This window comes from Balaenoptera musculus, chromosome 1 (assembly GCF_009873245.2).
Source record: "Balaenoptera musculus isolate JJ_BM4_2016_0621 chromosome 1, mBalMus1.pri.v3, whole genome shotgun sequence".
In the NCBI taxonomy this organism is placed as follows: Eukaryota; Metazoa; Chordata; class Mammalia; order Artiodactyla; family Balaenopteridae; genus Balaenoptera; species Balaenoptera musculus.
Window position 1 is genome coordinate 37,562,781 of NC_045785.1, and position 21,056 is coordinate 37,583,836.

Here is a 21,056-nt window from a genome sequence, read left to right on the forward strand (position 1 = left end):
ATTATATTCCCAAACAAAACAAGGACTAGTATAAAAAGAAATTAAGGGCTTCCCTGGTGGCGCAGTGGTTGAGAATCCGCCTGCCAATGCAGGGGACACGGGTTCGAGCCCTGGCCCGGGAAGATCCCAACATGCCGCGGAGCAACAAAGCCCGTGCGCCACAACTACTGAGCCTATGCTCTAGAGCCCGCGAGCCACAACTACTGAAGCCCGTGTGCCACAACTACCGAAGCCCACACGCCTAGAGCCCGTGCTCCACAAGAGAAGCCACCACAATGAGAGCCCGCACACTGCAACTAAGAGTAGCCCCAGCTCGCCGCAACCAAAAAGAAAGCCCGCGCGTAGAAACAAAGACCCAACACAGCCAAAAAAATAAAGAAATTAATTAATTAATTTTAAAAAAAAAGAAATTAAGAGCCTTCTACTGTATCCTACCAGAAACACTCTTAATTTAAAACACTGAACAGGTTGTCAGCCACTGCTACACTACAGCTGAATATATTTTCCACTTACCAGAAGGTAAGAGATTAGGGCCATTGTGCCATTTGGTTTTACATTCTTTTCTCTTACTTTACAAATGTACACACAAACACTCATGTCATCTCTTCTTACACATACCTCAGTTCTTCCCTAAATAGGTTTCACTAACATCCAAAATATTCTAAGTCATTTTCCTAGAAACAATGAAATTACCCTAATCTGTTTTATAGTTTTTAAAAACGTGAAAAAGAAAAGATTAACAATCAAAGGAAACTCTTTGAAGCTCACAAATGGTTTTAAATGTAAATCCAAACTGTTTTGTTTCTAAAAGTATATTTTTCCTAAATTTAGTAACAGATGTTATACTTTCATCTTTTTAGTGCTTTTAGGCCAGGGATTTATAACCTCAGCACTGTTAACATTTTGGGCCAGACAATTCTTTTTTGTGGAGGGCTATCCTGTGCATTGTAGAATGTTAATGGCATCACTGGCCTCTACCCACTAGATGCCAGTAGCACCCCCTGCCCAGTTGTGACAACCAAAAATATCTCCAGACATTGCAAAATATCTCTTAGTAGGGCAAAACTGACCCCAGTTGAGAACCACTGCCCTAGTTCATCAGTCTTAATTATTTCCTAAGAGAGCAAACTAGCTAAATTCATCATGAACCTTAAAAATAAACACACTGGGGCTTCCCTGGTGGCGCAGTGGATAAGAATCTACCTGCCAATGCAGGGGACACAGGTTCGATCCCTGGTCCAGGAAGATCCCACATGCTGCGGAGCAACTAAGCCCGTGCTCCACAACTACTGAGCCTGTGCTCTAGAGCCCGCGTGCCACAACTGCTGAAGCCCGCGCACCTGGAGCCACTGCTCCGCAACGGCAGAGGCCACTGCAGTGAGAGGCCCGTGCACCGTGGCAAGGAGAGGCCCCGCTCGCTGCAGCTAGAGAGGGCCCACGCACAGCAGCAAAGACCCAACGCAGCCAAAAATAAAGAAAGAAAATAATTAAAGAAAAAAAAAAGAAGTTAGCAACTCATTAAAGAATAATACACCAGGAATGCAAAGATAACTCACTATTAGGCTACCTACTAATATAATTCACTTTACTAAGAGAGCAAAAGAGAAAAATACATGTATCACCATATGTATCAGAGTTCTTCAGAGAAACAGAACCAACAGGATATATACAGAGACAGAGAGATTTATTATAAGGAACTGGCTCACACAGTTATAGACTGAGAAGTCTCAAGAGCTCCAGTCAGTAAGCTGGAGATCCAGGAAAGCCACTGGTAATTTCAGTCTGAGTCTGAAGGCCTGAGAACCAGGAGAGCTGATGGTGTAAGTTCCAGTCCAAAAGCTGGCAGGCTCAAGGCCCAAGAAGAGCCAATATTTCAGTTCCAATCCAAAGGCAGGAAAATACGGATATCCCAGCTAAAGTAGTCAGGGAGGAGTTCCCTCTAATCATAGGAAGGTCAGCCTTTTTGTTCTACTTGGGCCTTCAAATGATTGGATGAGGGCAACCCACATTAGGGAGGGCAATCTGCTTTACTCAGGCTACCAATTCAAATGATAATCTTATCCAAAACGTTCTCTCACAGACACACCCAGAGTAAAATTTGACCATATATCTAGGCACCCCCGACCCAGTCAAGTTGACACATAAAATTAACAATCATACTACAGGCTTTGAAAAGACATACGGTAAAAATTCCACATCCATACTGCATAAAAATAATTATTCACAAAACAGGAGATTTTATGTTAAGATTTTGAAGATCCAATAGAAAAAGAGATATCTACTTCAGCCCCCAAACCATATCATGTTTAATTAGGAAACACTACAAGTATTCCCATTAAAGTCAGGAACAACACAAAGATGTCAAATATCACTATTATTTAACATTTTAGGAAGTATTAATCAATGCAATTTATTGAGAAAAAGATAAGTGAGATATAAAAATGGGAAATAAATTTATCTCACAGATATGACTGTATGTCTGGAAAATCAAAGTGAATCAACTGAAAATCTATTGCAAACATTAAAAAACTCAGCATACTAGATGCACCAAAAATTAATATGTAAAAAATTAATAGTCCTCATATGCAAACAACAAACAGAAGATATAATGGAAGTAGAGTTCCCAATTACAACTGCAACAGAAAAAAGAAAAAACTAATACTAAACATCACAAGAAATGTGGAAGATTTTTTTAACTTTTTTTTTTTTTTTTATAAATTTGTTTATTTTATTTATTTATTTTTGGCTGTGTTGGGTCTTCATTGCTGCGCGTGGGCTTTCTCTAGTTGCGGCGAGCGGGGGCTACTCTTTGTTGCTGTGTACAGGCTTCTCATTGCGGTGGCTTCTCTTGTTGCAGACCAGGGGCTCTAGGCACGCGGGCTTCAGTAGTTGTGGCTTGCAGTCTCAGTAGTTGTGGCTCACGGGCCCTAGAGCACAGGCTCAGGAGTTGTGGCGTACGGGCTTAGTTGCTCCGCAGCATGTGGGATCTTCCTGGAGCAGGGCTCGAACCCGTGTCCCCTGCATTGGCAGGCGGATTCTTAACCACTGCGCCACCAGGGAAGCCCTTTTTTTAACTTTTTAATGTCTACAAAGGGACACAAAATACTTGAACAGATGAAAAGGCACGCCATGTGCTTATATAAAAAGACTCAATATCATAAAGATAAAATTCTCTGTAAATTAATCTATAAATTTACTCAAATCTCAATAAAAATGGCAATAGTATATTTTTAGAAACTGGCAAACTCATTCTAAAACTCACATTAAAAATAAGGAGGAAATGCCAAGAAAATTCTGAAAAGGAATAATAATGATGGAGAACTAGACTAACCAGATATTAAAATAAAGCTGCAATGCTGGTATATGAATAGACAGTTCAATGCAATAGAATAAAGTCTAGAAAGAGACCAAAATACTTACGAAAATTCAGTATAGAATAAAGGTGTCATTTCCAATCAGTGAGAAAAATATTAAATATTGATATACACTAAATGTTGCTGGCAGAACTGAGTACACATCTTAAAAAATAAAAGATGGATCAAATATTTAAACATAAGTAGTAATACCATAAAAGTGATAAGAAAAAAATTATGTTATTTATAACAAAGGAGTGCAGACAGCCTTTCTAAATAATAAAAGAAACAGAAGTCATGACAGTAAAAAACAAAATGAACTATTTCTACATTGAAAAATTGTTAAAAACTAGCTTAAAAAGCACTACAATCTTGGAAAATATCTATAATTCATAGCACAGATATAAAGGAGTCCCACAGATCAGTAAGATACAAGAAAAATAACCCTGTAGAAAAATGGGTACTATGTACCAAATAGAATTCTAGGCACTGAGGATACAGCAGTGCACAGAGATAAAAAGAGATTAAAAAAAAAAAATCCCTGGGACTTCCCTGGTGGCGCAGTGGTTAAGAATTCGCCTGCCAGGGCTTCCCTGGTGGCGCAGTGGTTGAGAATCTGCCTGCCAATGCAGGGGACATGGGTTCGAGCCCTGGTCTGGGAAGATCCCACATGCCACGGAGCAACTGGGCCTGTGAGCCACAACTGCTGAGCCTGCGCGTCTGTAGCCTGTGCCCCACAAGGGGAGGGGCCGCGATAGTGAGAGGCCCGCGCACCGCGATGAAGAGTGGCCCCCCGCTTGCCACAACTAGAGAAAGCCCTTGCACGAAACGAAGACCCAGCACAGCCAAAAATAAATAAATAAATAAAGTAGCTATAAAAAAAAAAAAAAGAATCCGCCTGCCAATGCAGGGGACATGGGTTCGATCCCTGGTCCAGGAAGATCCCACATGCCATGGAGCAACTAAGCCCGTGCGCCACAACTACTGAGCCTGTGCTCTAGAGCCCGTGAGCCACAACTACTGAGCCCATGTGCCACGACTACTGAGGCCTGTGTGCCTAGTGCCCATGCTCCGCAACAAGAGAAGCCACTGCAATGAGAAGCCCATGCACCACAACAAAGAGTAGGCCCCACTCGCCGCAACTAGAGAAAGCCCGTGTGCAGTAATGAAGACCCACTGCAGCCAAAAAAAAAACAAAGAAAAAAGAAACCATAGTCTTTTAAAAAAATACATAAATAAATGAAAAATAAAAAGGGTAACAACCAGACTAAGAATTAACTTATCAGCAACAATAGAGGTGAACTACAAAAAGAAGAAGAAAAAGGGGAAGAGTAATTTCAAAGTGCTGAGGAAAATAACTACTGTCCTAAATTCTATACTCATTAAATTACCATTTAAGAGTTTACTCAGTATAAAGACAGAAGCAATCACAATAAATGTAAACAGATTATAATCTCTCTCTTTATGGGCAAATTTAATTTTGGATCAAAAAAACTAAATATAAAACTGTTTCACAGGACACACATTAAAAATGTACTATCAGGGCTTCCCTGGTGGTGCAGTGGTTGAGAATCCGCCTGCCAATGCAGGGGACACGGGTTCAAGCCCTGGTCTGGGAAGATCCCACATGCCGCGGAGCAACTGGGCCCGTGAGCCACAACTACTGAGCCTGCGCATCTGGAGCCTGTGCTCCGCAACAGGAGAGGCCGCGATGGTGAGAGGCCCGTGCACCGTGATGAAGAGTGGCCCCCGCTTGCCGCAACTAGAGAAAGCCCTCGCACAGAAATGAAGACCCAACACAGCCATAAATAAATAAATAAATAAATAAATTTAAATTGTTTTAAAAAAAAATGTACTATCACAGACAGAATAAAAATAGAGATGGAAAAAGACATACTGGGAAATAATAACCAAAACAACAGACAAATGCATACAGTGAGGAAGAAGGTACACAATATTGATATCAGATAAAGTAGAAATCAAAGCTAAAAGCATAAGGTGGGATAAAAATAAAAAACTAGCATATATAAAATATACAATCCATCTATAGCATACAATCCAATAATAATCATGAATTTCTATTAATATCTACTTCACAAAATGGCCTGTAAATAAATAACACGCTGAGAGAAATACAAGGAGAAATCTATAAACACATTAGGAACTATTAATAGAACTTTTTCAAAGAAATAGATTAGACTAAAATAAAGAAGGCCATATAACATCTGAATAACACAATACAAAAGCTTAATCTAACAGAGGTATATAGAACTTTATGCAAACAAATAGAAATTCATATTTGTTTCAAACGCATTTGCAGCATTCAAAAAAATCTGATCATGCATTACACCAAAACAAAATCTAAATTATACTCCAAAGCCAGACTTCATATAAGCCATTTTCTCTGATCATGATGCACTAAAATTAGAAATTAAATATCAAACAATTACCAAAAGAAAATTTACTGTGTGGAAATTTTAAAATCTCATTTTATATAATTCTTAGATTAAAAAGGAAATCAGGTGGGAAGGAGACACAAGAGGGAGGAGATATGGGGATATACGTATATGTATAGCTGATTCACTTTGTTATAAAGCAGAAAGTAACATACCATTGCAAAGCAATTATACTCCAATAAAGATGTTTAAAAAAAAAAAAAGGAAATCAAACCAAATTACACTAGAAATGATGACAGCACATAGGGACTTCCCTGTGGTCCAGTGGTTAAGAATCCACCTTCCAATGCAGGGGACACAGGTTCGATCCCTGGTCAGGGAACTAAGATTCCACATGCCGTGGGACACCTAAGCCCGTGCACCACAACTACTGAGCCTCTGTTCTCTGGAGCCTGAGCACCACAACTAGAGAGAAGCCTGTGTGCTGCAATGAAAGATCCCACATGCCACAACTAAGACCTGAGGCAGCCAAATTAATTAATTAATTAATTAGTTTTTTAAAAACCTCCTGAAACTAATAAGCAATTATAGTAAGATTGCAAGATACAAGGTTAGTACAAAAAAGCCCAATTACATTCCTATATACCAGCGATGAATAAGTAGAATTTAAAATTACAAATTACTATTTACATTAGCAACCCCCAAAATAAAATATTTAGGTGTAAATCTAACAAAATATGTACAAGATCTGTATGAAGAAAACTACAGAACTCTGATGAAAGATAACAAAGAAGAACTACATACATGGAGAGGTATTCCATGTTCATGGATGAGACTCAATATTGTCAAAATGTCAGTTTTTCCCCATTTAATCTATAGACTCAATGCAATCCCAAAATCCCAGCAAGTTATCTTGTACATATCAACAAACTGATTCTAAAGTGTATATAGAGAGGCAAAAAACCCAGAATAGCCAACTCAGTGTTAAAGAAGAACAAATACTTGACCTCAATACATATTATAAAGCTACAGTAATCAAGACTTTGTTGTATTGATGAAAGAATAAACAAACAGATGAATGGAATAGAATAGAGAACCTAGAAATCCACATAAATAGAGTCAACTGATCTTTGACAAAGAAGCAAAGGCAATAAAACGGAGCAAAAATAGTCTTTTCAGGAAATGGGGCTGGAAGAACTAGAGATTCACATGCAAAAAAATGAATCTAGACATAGACTTTACACCTTCATAAAAATTAACTCAAAATGGATCACAGACCTAAATATAAAATGCAAAACTGTAAAACTCCTAGAAGATAACACAGAAGAAAACCTAGATGACCTTGGGTATGGCAATGACTTTTTTTTTTTAATAAATTTATTTATTTTATTTTTTATTTATTTTATTTTTGGCTGCGTTGGGTCTTCGTTGTGTGCATGGGCTTTTCTCTCGTTGCGGCGAGTGGGGGCTACTCTTCGTTGTGGTGCACAGGCTTTTCATTGTGGTGGCTTCTCTTGTTGCAGAGCACGGGCTCTAGGTGTGTGGGCTTCAGTAGTTGTGGCACATGGGCTCAGTAGTTGTGGCTCGCAGGCTCTAGAGCGCAGGCTCAGCAGTTGTGCTGCACGAGCTTAGTTGCTCTGTGGCATGTGGGATCTTCCCGGACCAGGAATCGAACCCATGTCCCCTGCATTGGCAGGCGGATTCTTAACCACTGTGCCACCAGGGAAGTCCCTAAATAAATATTTTTTTAAATAAAATAAAATAAAAGCGTTATCAACACTGGCACATATGATCAATTGATTTTCAACAGGGTACCAAGACCATTCAATGGGGAAAGAACAGTTTTTTTCAACAAACGGTGCTGGGAAAACTCAGCACCATTGAATGAATGAAGTTAGACCTTTCTTTTCACCACATACAAAAATTAACTTAAATGGATCAAAGACATAAATGTAAGAGCTAAAACTAAAAAACTCTTAGAAGAAATCACTGGGGAAAATAATGATATTGGATTTGGAAGTTATTTTGGGGCATGACACCAAAAGCACAGGCAACAAAAGAAAAAATAGGTAAACTAGACGTAATCAGAATTAAAAACTTGTGTGCATCAAAGGACACTATAAGAGAGTAAAAAGACAACCCACAGAATAGGAGAAAATATTTTCAAATCATATATCTGATAAAGGATATGACCCTTACATATAAATAAAATCGAACTCAAAAATGGACAAAAGACTTGAATAGATATTTTTCCAAAGAAGATACACAAAAGGCCAATGCAAAGACGCTCAACATCACTAGTCATTAGAGAAATGCAAATCAAAGCCACATGAGAGGGACTTCCCTGGTGGCGCAGTGGTTAAGAATCTGCCTGCCAATGCAGGGGACACAGGTTCGAGCCCTGGTCTGGGAAGATCCCACATGCCACGGAGCAACTAAGCCCGTGAGCCACGGCTACTGAGCCTGCGCTCTAGAGCCCGTGATCCACAACTACTGAGCCCGTGTACCACAACTACTGAAGCCCGAGCGCCTAGAGCCTATGCTCCACAACAAGAGAAGCCACTGCAATGAGAAGCCTGTGCACCACAACGAAGAGTAGCCCCACTTGCCGCAACTAGAGGAAGCCCGCGTGCAGCAACGAAGACCCAACACAGCTAAAAATAAAAAGAAATAAAAGAAATAAATTTAAAAAAAAAAAAAAAAAGCCACACGAGAGGGCTTCCCTGGTGGCGCAGTGGTTGAGAATCTGCCTGCCAATGCAGGAGACACAGGTTCGAGCCCTGGTCTGGGAAGATCCCACATGCTGCGGAGCAACTAGGCCCGTGAGCCACAACTACCGAGCCTGCGCGTCTGGAGCCTGTGCTCCGCAACGAGAGGCCGCAATAGTGAGAGGCCGCAATAGTGAGAGGCCCGCGCACCGCGATGAAGAGTAGCCCCTGCTTGCCACAACTAGAGAAAGCCCTTGCACAGAAACAAAGACCCAACACAGCCAAAAATAAATATAAAAATAAATAAATTAATTAAAAAAAAAAATTCACTCCCTTTAAAAAAAAAAAAAAGCCACATGAGATATCACTCCATACCCACCAGAATTGCTAATATCAGGAAGGAAGAAGGAAGGAAGGAAGGAAGGAAGGAAGGAAGGAAGGAAGGAAGGAAGGAAGAAAGAAAGAAAGAACAAGTGTTAGTAAGACTATGGAGAAGTGAGAACCACTGTACGTTGCTGGTGGGAATGTAAAATGGTACAACTCTACAGAAAATATTATGGTGGTTCCTTAAAAAGTAAAACAGAGACTAAGTGAAATAAGGTAATCACAAAAAGACAAAAACTACATGATTTCATTTATATAGGGTATCCAGAGTAGTCAAACTCATAGAAACAGAAAGTAGAATGGTTGTTGCCAGGAGCTGCGGGGAGAGGGAAGGGAAGAATTATTTAGTAGGTACAGAGTTTCAGTTTTGCAAGATGAAAAAGTTCTGAAGATTGGTTGCACAACAGTGTGAATATACTTAAAACTGTACACTTAAAAATGGTTAAGATAGTGAATTTTATGTTATGTGTATTTTACCACAACTTCTTTAAAAAGCTAAACACAGAATTACTATATGACCCATCAGTTTCACTTATAGGTAAATACCCAAAAGAACTGAAAGCAGGGACTCAGTTACTTGTTCATCAGTGTTCATAGCAGCATTATTTACAATAATCAAAAGGAGGAAACAACCCAAATGTCCATCAGCAGGTGAACGGATAAAGAAAATGTGGTATATACATACAATGGGATATTATTCAGACATAAAAAGAAATGAAATTTTTTTTTTTTTTTTTTTTTTTGCCTTGCCATGTGGCTTGCAGGATCTTAGTTCCCGGACCAGGGATCAAACCAGAGCCCCGGCAGTGACAGCACCAAGTCCTAATCACTGGACCGCCAGAGAATTCCAAAGAAATGAAATTCTGATATATGCTTCAACATGGATGAATCTTGAGGATATTATGCTAAGTGAAATAAGCCAGGCATAAAAGGACAAATATTGTATAATTCCATTAATATGAGATACCTAGAATAGACATATTCATAGAGACAGAAGGTAGAACAGACATTAACAGGGGCTAAGGGTAGTGGAGGGAGTTATTTTTTAATGGGTACAAAGTTTCCATTTGGGATGATGAAGAATTCTGGGGGAGTGGAAGAGGCTCCTATATTATTTTAATTTTTGATCAGCATGTAGTATTTTTATAATTAAAATAAATAAAATATCTTACAAGTTAATAGATAGCTCAAGAGGACAGTTTGTAACACTGCTCAAGATCCACAGCACCCTGACAAGGCAAAGTCTACGTCTTAATTAAACACAACTGTCAACTCTGCAGTGAAACTGGCCATCAACAAGACAATATGAGAAAAACTGATGCATCACTCACCTTGAACACTTCAGAGAAGAAGCCAGACCCTATTTTTTCACAGGTGAAGTCATCTAAACGCGTCAGTCTGGAAAAGGCACTTATAAGAGCTCGATATGAAGAGGGCCAAACTCTTCCCACCTGGGTCATGCTCCCGTCCCCTCCACCACCTCCTTCAAAATCTTCAAGACGCTCCACACGTGGAGGAAATCCTGCAATTGAATTCCGTTTGCTCCGATCCATAGTCTCAATAATCACTTTTTTTCTTCTTTTAGGAATGAATTCCACACATAGTAAATTTCTGTTGAGTTTTACTTCTCTTCTGGCTTGTCACTAAATAAGAGATTAAAATGATATTTCATTAAAACCATTAATGAATAATAAATACAGGCATACAGTACACTATCAATGTAAAAATATTTCCTCTTTCATATTCTAGCTCCTGATTTTCAGATCTAAAAAACACTTTATGCTTTTACCTTCAAAAAGTGGTGATATATCTATTATTCGTTGAGTACCTATTATCTAGGAAACATACTGTAAGAGTTATGCATATGTCATGTCATTTGATTCTCAAATAATCCATGATATAAGGATTATTATGTTCATTTCACAGAGAGGTCAAGCAATCATACAGTCACCAAATGGTACAGATAAAGTTAACATGCCAGATTGTCTGATTCAAAAGCCTGTGCTCCTGCCAATGCCCTTCACAGCCTCACATAATTTTCTCTTCATTTGAAAAGTCATTAAGTCCAAATATATAAAACAAGGATGACAAATATTTTATACTATAAAATTGTATAATTTTAAAAGAAGAAAACTATATCCAAAAGCAATTTAAAATTCCACTCTTGATTAAACAACCCAGTCCAGCAGAAGTGACTACAGAAGGCTCCATCCCATCTGGTACCTAAGAATAAAAACAAAAGCCCACTTTTTCTTTTAGCCTGTCTCCCCTTACATCTACTTTTTCCACAAGAATCAGTTATACTTAGGTCTTTAATCCATTTTTTTTAAAGATTTATTTATTATTTATTTATTTATTTTTGGCTGTGTCAGGTCTTAGTTGTGGCACGTGGAATCTTCGTTGAGGCATGCGGGATCTTTCATTGCAGCGCTCAGGCTTCTCTCTAGTTGTGGCATGTGGGTTTTCTCTTCTCTAGTTGAGGCACGAGCTCAGTAGTTGTGGCGTGCGGGGCTTAGTTGTCCCGCAGCATGTGGGATCCTAGTTCCCTGACCAGGGATCGAACCCACACCCCCTTCATTGTAAGGTGGATTCTTTACCACTGGACCACCAGGGAAGTCCCTTTAATCCATTTTAAGTTTATTTTTGTGTACGGTGTTAAAAAGATGTTCTAATTTAATTTTTTTTTACATGTAGTTGTCCAGTTTTCCCAGCATCTATAAAACTCTTAGAGGGGACTTCCCTGGTGCTCCAGTGGGTAAGACTCCACGCTCCCAATGCAGGGGGCCCAGGTTCAATCCCTGAATAGACATATCCCTGAATAGACTAGATCCCGCATGCATGCCGCAACTAAGAAGTCCGTATGCTGCAACTAAAGTTCCCACATGCCCCAACTAAGACCTGACACAGCCTAAACAAACAAACAAACAAATATTTTAAAAAAAAAAACTGTTAGAGGAGAATACAGGCAGAACACTCTTTCACATAAATCGCAATATCTTTTTCGATCTGTCTCCTAGAGTAATGGAAATAAAAACAAAAATAAACAACTGGGACCTAATTAAACTCAAAAGCTTTTGCATAGCAAAGGATGCCATAAACAAAACAAAAAGACAACCCACAAAATGGGAGAAAATATTTGCAAATGATGCAACTGATCTCCAAAATTTACAAACATATCATGCAGTTCAATATCAAAAAAACAAACAACCCAATCAAAAAATGGGCAGAAGACCTAAATAGATATTTCTCCAAAGAAGACACACAGATGGCCAACAGGCACATGAAAAGACGCTCAACACTGCTAATTATTAGAGAAACGCAAATCAAAACTACAATGAGATATCACCTCACACCAGTCAGAATGGCCATCATCAAAAAATCTACAAACAATAAATGCTGGAGAGGGTGTGGAGAAAAGGGAACCCTCCTACACTGCTGGTGGGAATGTAAATTGGTACACCCACTATGGAGAACAGTATGGAGATTCCTTAAAATACTAAAAATAGAGCTACCATATGATCCAGCAATCCTGCTCCTGGGCATATATCCAGAGAAAACCATAATTTGAAACAATACCTGCACCCCAATGTTCATTGCAGCACTATTTACAATAGCCTGAACATGAAAGCAACCTTAATGTCCACTGACAGAAGAATGGATAAAGAAGATGTGGTACATATATACAATGGAATATTACTCAGCCATAAAAATGAACAAAATAATGCCATTTGCAGCAACATGGATGGATCTAGAGATTGTCATACTGAGTGAAGTAAGTCAGACAGAGAAAGACAAGTATCATATGATATCGCTTACATGTGGAATCTAAAAAAAAATGGTGCAAATGAACTTACTTACAAAACAGAAATAGAGTCACACATGTAGAAAACAAACTTATAGTTCCCAGGAATATGGGGGGAGGATAAATTGGGAGACTGGGATTGACACATGCACACTTCCATATATAAAACAGATAACTAATGAGGACCTACTGTGTAGCACAGGGAACTCTGCTCAATAATCTGTAATCACCTAAATGGGAAAAGAATTTGAAAAAGAATAGATACATGTATATGTATATGTATATGTATAAATGAATCACTCTGCTGTACACCTGAAACTAACACAACATCGTTAATCAACTATACTCCAATATAAAATAAAAATTTTGGGACTTCCCTGGTGGCACAGTGGTTAAGACTCCGCGCTCCCAATGCAGGGACCCCAGGTTCAATCCCTGGTCAGGGAACTAGATCCCACATGCATGCCACAACTAAGAAGCCAGCAAGCCACAACTAAGGAGCCGGCAAGCAGCAACTAAGGAGTCCATGAGCCCCAACTAAGGAGCCCGCCTGCCACAACTAAGACCCAGTGCAACCAAATAAATAAATAAATAAAATATTTTTTTAATAAAAAAATTTTTTTAATAAAAATAAAATAAAATTAGTATTGAAAAAGATTTTTAAAAAAGAATCAATTATAAGAGTCCTATGCAAAACACAACATTGTGATTCTACAATTAGTGAAACACTTCCATAAATGTGATGAATACCCAACCCAGACTACCTCTATCACCTCCAATCATAGAGAATTAGCAGCAGGGCTTACAGGGCCATCCTTACAATATGACCCTGCTGTAGCCAAAGTTGGTAGCGTTCTACCCAATATGGACCAATCACATTTCCTTTCCGGGCAATTTGGAATTGGAATTAAGATATTCCAGCCTCAGTCTGGTTGCTTTCTAAAATGGAAACCATGTAAACTCAGGAGCTGTTGGCCATGGCGATTTTCTACCACGCAGGCTTGAAGGCAGAAAAAGCCAAGGGATTGAGGCAAATTTGCAGAGGAAAAAAAGGCACAGACAATCAAGAACTTCTTGATTTTCCTAATGTGCTCTAATCCCTGATTCCTGAGGCCTAACTGCATCCTGGCTTAAGGTTCCATGAGATATCACTGTATCTTTAAAACAAATTATTTTTGCTTAGCTAGTGTCACCAGTCTTCACAGAAGGAAGAATAATCCAAGTTCCTAAAGAATGAAACATTTGCGACTTTCCTCATGGTCCAGTGGTAAAGAATTCGCCTTCCAGTGCAGGGGACACGGGTTCAATCCCTGGTCGGAGAACTAAGGTCCCACGTGACACAGGGCAACTAAGCCCATGTGCCACAAGTACTGAGGCTTCAACAAGAGAGCCCGCATGCTGCAAAGTACAGAGCCCATGCACGCTGGAGCCCACGCGCCACAACTAGAGAGAGAACCCGCATGCCACAACTAGAGAGAAGTCTGCACGCCGCAACTAAGAGCCCGCATGCCACAACAAAAAAAAGATCCCACGTGCCGCAACTAAGACCTGACATGGCCAAAAAAAAGAAAAAAAGAATGAAACATTTAAGTACCTCTATTGAACCTCTGCCAAAAAGTGGCAACAGATCACTAGATCAAAAATTTAGCATTATAAGACCAACATTTTTAAAATTTTACAGCCAGTAGACACCAGGAAGTTCATTTTATATTTTAGGAAACACAAGGACCAGAAAGCGTAAATAATGTGCCCATAGCTATAAGGTATTTACTAGCAAAGCTAGACTTAGAACCAAGGATAATGCACTTCTAAAAGTGTGTCTGTTGATCATCTGCTTCAAAATTACCCAAGGACTTTATTTAAAACTCAGATTCTTGGGTCTCAACCTTGACCTACTAAATCAGAATCTCTTGGAGTGAGGCCTGGAAATTTTACCAAGTTTCCCAGTGATTCTTATGTACACTAAGAGTTGAAGATCCCCTACAGCAGGGAAGGGGAATATTAATAGCTTTTAAAAAAAAACACCAAGAATTTCACGGGCACTTTCTCATTTAATCCTCAAAATATACCACCAAGGCAGGTATGGTCCCCATTTTACAGAAAAACAAATGTAGGCTCAGGAGGTTAAGTAACTTGTCTAAGGAAACAGAGCTGGTAGAACCAGAACTGGAACAAAGGTCCACCCAGCACCAAAGCTCAAGCTTTTTCCATTTCATAATTACTTAGTTCAGTGTTTTTCCACTATGAGAGTTGTAAGGAGTTAAGCTAGTCATGTGCATATAAAAGAGGATCAGGACTTGAGTGCAGAGGAAGGCCAGGCCAATTACAATTTGGACAGAGATAGAAAAGAAAAAGAAACTTTAGAAAAATACAGAATGGGAGAAAATGTAAAATAAAACAACCAACTTAGTGTACAAAAATATTTGTAAAATAAAGCAACCAAACCAAGGGATTAATCTCCAAAATATACAAACAGCTCATGCAACTCAATATCAAAAAAGTAAACAACCCAATCAAAAAGTGGGCAGAAGACCTAAACAGACATTTCTCCAAAGAAGACATACAGACAGCCAACAGGCTCATGAAAAGATGCTCAATATCGCTAATTATTAGAGAAATGCAAATCAAAACTACAGTGAGGTATCACCTCACGCCAATCAGAATGGCCATCATTAAAAAGTCTACAAACAATAAATGCTGGAGAAGTTGAGGAGAAAAGAAAACCCTCCTACACTGTTGGGGGGAATGTAAATTGGTAGAACCACTATGGAGAACAGTATGGAGTTTCCTTAAAAAACTAAAAATAGAACTACCACATGATCCTGCAATCCCACTCCTGGGCATATATCCAGAGAAAACTATAATTCGAAAAGATACATGCATCCCAACGTTCATTGCAGCACTATTTACAATAGCCAGGACATGGAAGCAACCTAAATGTCCACTGACAGAGGAATGGATAAAGAAGATGTGGTACATATATACAATGGAATATTACTCAGCCATAAAAAAAGAATGAAATAATGCCATTTGCAGTAACATGGATGGACCCAGAGATTACCATACTAAGTGAAGTAAGCCAGACAAAGACAAATATCATATGACATCACTTATATGTGAAATCTAAAAAGAAAAAAGAGAGAGATACAAATGAACTTATTTACAAAACAGAAATAGACCCACAGACATAGAAAACAAACTCATGGTTACCAAAGGGGAAGGGGGGGAGGGATAAATTAGGAGCTTGGCATTAACAGATACACACTGCTACATATAAAGTAGATAACAAACAAGGACCTACTGTATAGCACAAGGAACTATACTCAATATTTTTTAATAACCTATAAGGGATAAGAATCTGGAAAAAGAATATATACATATATATATATATATGTGTGTGTGTGTGTGTATATGTATAACTGAATCACTGTGCTGTATACCTGAAACTAACATGACATTGTAAATCAACTACATTTCAATAAAATTTGAAAAAGAAAAAAAAAGGATACATACACCCCAATGTTCATTGCAGCACTATTTACAACAGCCAAGACATGGAAGCAGCCTAAGTGTCCATCAACAAATGAATGGATAAAGACAATGTGGTATAATGTGGAATCTAAAAAAAGGTACAAATGAACTTATCTACAAAACAGAAATAGAGTCACAGATGTAGAAAACAACCTTATGGTTACCAGGGGGTAAAGAGGGAGAGGGATAAATTGGGAGATTTGGATTAACATAGGCACACTACTATATATAAAACAGATAACTAATAAGGACCTACTGTATAGCACAGGGAGCTCTACTCAATACTCTGTAATGACCTATATGGGAAAAGAATCTAAAAAAAGAGTGGATATATGTATATGTATAACTGATTCACTTTATTGTACAGCAGAAACTAACACAACAGTGTAAATCAATTATACTCCAATAAAAATTTTTAAAAAAAGATGATGTGGGGCTTCGCTGGTGGCACAGCAGTTAAGAATCCGCCTGCCAAAGCAGGGGACACGGGTTCGAGCCCTGGTCCGGGAAGATCCCACGTGCCGCAGGGCAACTAAGCCTGTGCGCCACAACTACTGAGCCTGCTGCGCTCTAGAGCCTGCGAGCCACAGCTACTGAGCCCGTGCGCCACAACTAGAGAGAAGCCTGTGAGCCACAACGAAAGATCCCGAGTGCCGCAACTAAGACCCGATGCAGCCCTAAATAAATAAATAATTTTTTTAAAAAACTGAATTCAAAGCAATTTTTAAGAAGTTACCAAAAAAACTGTAGGACCATCCTACAGGATGATACCATTTTAATAAAAAAATGTATTTTTTAAACATATACAATAACATACAGAGAGGCAGGACAGCATACTGATTAAAGGTATAGCCTCCAGAACAAATCTGGATTCAAATCCTTGCTCTGTAACTTGCAGCTATGTGAACCTGGTCAAGTTATTTCAGAACCTCTCTGCATCTCCAGTTCCCCATCTATAAAATGGAAATAAATTAGTACCTACATTATAACATTTTATATGTATTAACTCATTTAATGCTTACAATCACCATAGGGTATTGATTAAATGAACAGTGCCTGGCAAATAGTAAGCATTCAAGTACTGCTGCTTATTATGATTATTATATAAAGATATATATTTATAGTAAATGTCTAAAAGCATGAACTAGGGGGACTTCCCTGGCGGTGCAGTGGTTAAGACTCCGTGCTTCTGGGGCTTCCCTGGTGGCGCAGTGGTTAAGAATCCGCCTGCCAATTCAGGGGACACGGGTTCAAGCCCTGGTCTGGGAAGATCCCACATGCCGCAGAGCAACTAAGCCCGTGAGCCACAACTACTGAGCCTGATCTCTAGAGCCCGCGTGCCACAACTACCGAAGCCCGCGTGCCTAGAGCCCGTGCTCCGCAACAAGAGAAGCCACTGCAATGAGAAGCCCGTGCACCACAACCAAGAGTAGCCCCCGTGCACCACAACCAAGAGTAGCCCCCGCTCACCGCAACTAGAGAAAGCCCACGGGCAGCAACGAAGACCCAATCATCCAAAAATAAATAAATAAAATAACACATCAAAAAAAAAGACTCCGTGCTTCCAATGCAGGGGGCTCGGGTTGGATCCCTCATCAGGGAACTAAGATCCCACATGCCGCAAGGCGCAGCCAGAAATAAAAAAAGATAAAAGCATGAACTAGAAAGCCAGCCACTAAATTCATTGTAGTAGTTGCCTTGGTGGGAAAGAAGAAAAATGAGATAAGGAAGGGAAATAAAGGGGACTTCAACTATAACAATAATGTTTTGTTTCCTTTTATTAAAAAACAAACCTATAACAAACACAAAATGGTATGTTTGCTAATTTTGTTATTTTTTTCACTAATTAATATTTGTTAATTCTGGGTGGTATTATATTGTACTCTTTTCTATATTTAATTTTCCTAATAAAAAAAGAATTCTAACAGTTGTTTTCTTTTTTTTTAAGTCTATTGCCAATACAACAGCCATGCAGTATGCTCAGCCCAAAAAAACTGAAAACAATTTGGCAAATAAATAGCATCCCACTGTGCAAGCCAAGTCTCAAGATTCTCAAACTTCTATTCTGCAATAGTTCGACTATAGTTTTTGGTCCAAGGAATATTTATATCTTAGCCTAAAAACACAAAAGCATTGGGAGAATTTTTGGATAACCTTACTTATTCAAGTCCACAAACTTAAAATATAAAAGCACTCATGACAAACACTGATATTTAGTTGTAGAGCCCCTATTATATGCTAAAGCAATACTAATTACTAGACAGTTGAGGGATAAAAAGTACAGTCCCCTTATGGGAGTAAGAACTTTATTAATCCATTTTGGAAAAGTGCTGAGCATGGGAAAACTTCCAAACCATGCCTTCTGCTCCCTTGGCCAGCATACTGAATGACCACATTTTAAATGAAACCAACCAAGTTACAAATAGCTTTCAATTTAATCTGATAAATTTTAATTAGCCATAAGAGGCAGCAAAGGTGTGTATGAACAGACTCTAAAACCATACCCTACTTTTTTTTAAATCTGAAAATAACTAATTTTAAAATCAGACAATACATTCTTTGAAACTTGTGAGATTTTATGCTGTTTTCAGACTCTGGATTACCTCTCTTGGTCTCACTTATGGAATATTACCTTTTGATACAAATAGTGCCCTTTAAAGTATACATTTTGGGTGGAACAAAAAAACAACTACAATTACTCTCGCTGTAAAGAGGCTATTTGATTCAAGAGACTACACATTGTTGATCAAGAATTTTAAGCTTGTAAAAACTTGGAATTCCTAAATGGAAACTGATGATACTGTGAGCTGCTTCCCTAAAAATATCCCAGCGAGAGTCCCAGTGGTTCTCAATTAGGGTCATGTGAAGATTTAGGCGGAAGGAGGTTCTTGTCAGGGAGGAGCTATTGTCACAATGGTGGGGGTGTGGGGTGGGCACTACTGGCATTTTAGTGGGCAGGGGCCAGGGAAGCTAAATGTCCTACAATGCACAGAACAGTCCTGCACAACAAAGAACTGTCTTGCCCTAAATGCCAATAGTGCCCCCGTTAAGAAGCACTGTGTCAGAAAAGCTTAATCAGTTTTGTTCTTAAACCAGGAAACAGCCTTCAGTAGTCTTTCAAAAATGCCAAAATTATGTTGCTTACAAGGACACAAATAATTTTTTGGTAATTGTGTTCTCAATTTCAATATTTATAAACTGGAAAGTTCAAAACTTTTTTCCTTTCTTTTCTGCATAGGAAGGTTTGTCTTTTCAAAGGCTAATTTTCTCTTACACTGGGATTGATTTATTTTTCCCAAAGAAAGTACAATTAAAAGCTTTGATTGGAGAAATTTGAAAAGCTATCAATAAAAAAGTCAGTGAACTAAATATCCTATAACCAATATTATATATTTTATCTTTTCAAAGTAGGAATTCCACAAATCATTTTCCAGAGAATCAAGAAACTTTTTTAGGACTCCCAAGTAGACCATATGCCCATCTGAAATGCTTCTGGAAATAATAACAACTGCAGCCACCATTTACCATAGGCCATGCATTCTACCAAATGGTTTTGCGTTCTTGATAACCTTTATGACAACTCTGCAAGGTAGGTGTTATCATCTCCAATTTAAAGAGAAAGAAATTAAAACACTGAGAGATTAAACTCAAACAAACTCAAACAACTAGTGACAGACTCTGGATTCAAATCAAGAGTTCCAAATCCAAATACTTCCCACTATGACATGTCTCCTCCAGAAAAACAGCTAAATTTCTGTGAAAAATTACAGCTTACTAGCTAGGTACAAAGCTACTACTATTCTCCTCCCTAATTTAACAACAGAGACTAAAGAGCATACAGATGATAGCTCCACCAGCCTCTGAAGCAAAAGCCTTTAGTCTCTTCATCACATTCTATAGATCAAAAAATTAGCATTGGGCTTCCCTGGTGGCACAGTGGTTAAGAATCCATCCGCCAATGCAGGGGACACGGGTTCAAGCCCTGGTCCAGGAAGATCCCACATGCCGCAACTAAGCCTGTGCGCCACAACTACTGAGCCTGCACTCTAGAGCCCGCGAGCCACAACTACAGAGCCCACGTGCTGCAACTACTGAAGCCCGCACGCCTAGAGCCCGTGCTCCACAACAAGAGAAGCCACCGCAATGAGAAGCCCGCACACTGCAACAAAGAGTAGCCCCCACTCGCTGCAACTAGAGAAGGCCCGCGCACAGCAACAAAGACCCAACGCAGCCAAAAACTAAATAAATAAATAAATTAGCATTGGTTTAAACAGACTATTTAAAGAATGGATGCCAAGCTGACAGGAAAGATATGCCAACCCCCAATCAGCCCTTCTTTTCCATTCTAATGTACAGTATTAGTTGTTTCTTACACTTTCATTCCACAGGAATGAAGCATATGAAACTTCACAACAACGCAGATGCAAATAAAATCCTGTAACGCACTGAACAGCTATCAACCAACAGGTAACAGGATATGGCAAAGTGTCAGCCAGCAACCATAATCTTCAACATCCATCCAAATATGGAATCATGTGTGTACAGAGTTGGTAATGAAGTCCCACAAGTGAGTAAAAAGGATTTCTGAGAGTTCAGTGGACTTTTATACCCTGGGTATAAAGAGTAAAAAAAGAATGCAAACATAATATCCTAATATCCTAATCATACTTTGTTTTCTTTCTATCATCATAAAAATCCCCTTTCTAATTCAAAATAAAACAAGGATTCAGGGCTTCCCTGGTGACGCAGTGGTTAAGAATCTGCCTGCCAATGCAGGGGACAAGAGTTCGAGCCCTGGTCCGGGAAGATCCCGTATGCCATGGAGCAACTATGCCCGTGCGCCACAACTACTGAGCCTGTGCTCTAGAGCCCGCAAGCCACA

General features: G+C 39.1%; 2 protein-coding genes across 2 annotated transcripts in view; both read right to left on the minus strand.

Annotated features, from left to right (window-relative positions):
• Positions 1-10,420, minus strand: part of TESK2 (testis associated actin remodelling kinase 2) — a 111,830-nt gene extending 101,410 nt beyond the window's left edge. Inside the window, exon 1 of the mRNA XM_036854759.1 lies at positions 10,173-10,420. Coding sequence (XP_036710654.1) covers positions 10,173-10,394 — 222 coding nt within the window. The 5' untranslated portion in view covers positions 10,395-10,420. The remainder of the gene's footprint in view (positions 1-10,172) is intronic.
• CCDC163 (coiled-coil domain containing 163) overlaps positions 10,376-21,056 on the minus strand; it is a 36,953-nt gene continuing 26,272 nt past the window's right edge. Inside the window, 1 exon segment of the mRNA XM_036854979.1 lies at positions 10,376-10,484. Within this exon segment, the coding sequence (XP_036710874.1) occupies positions 10,423-10,484 (62 nt within the window). The 3' untranslated portion in view covers positions 10,376-10,422.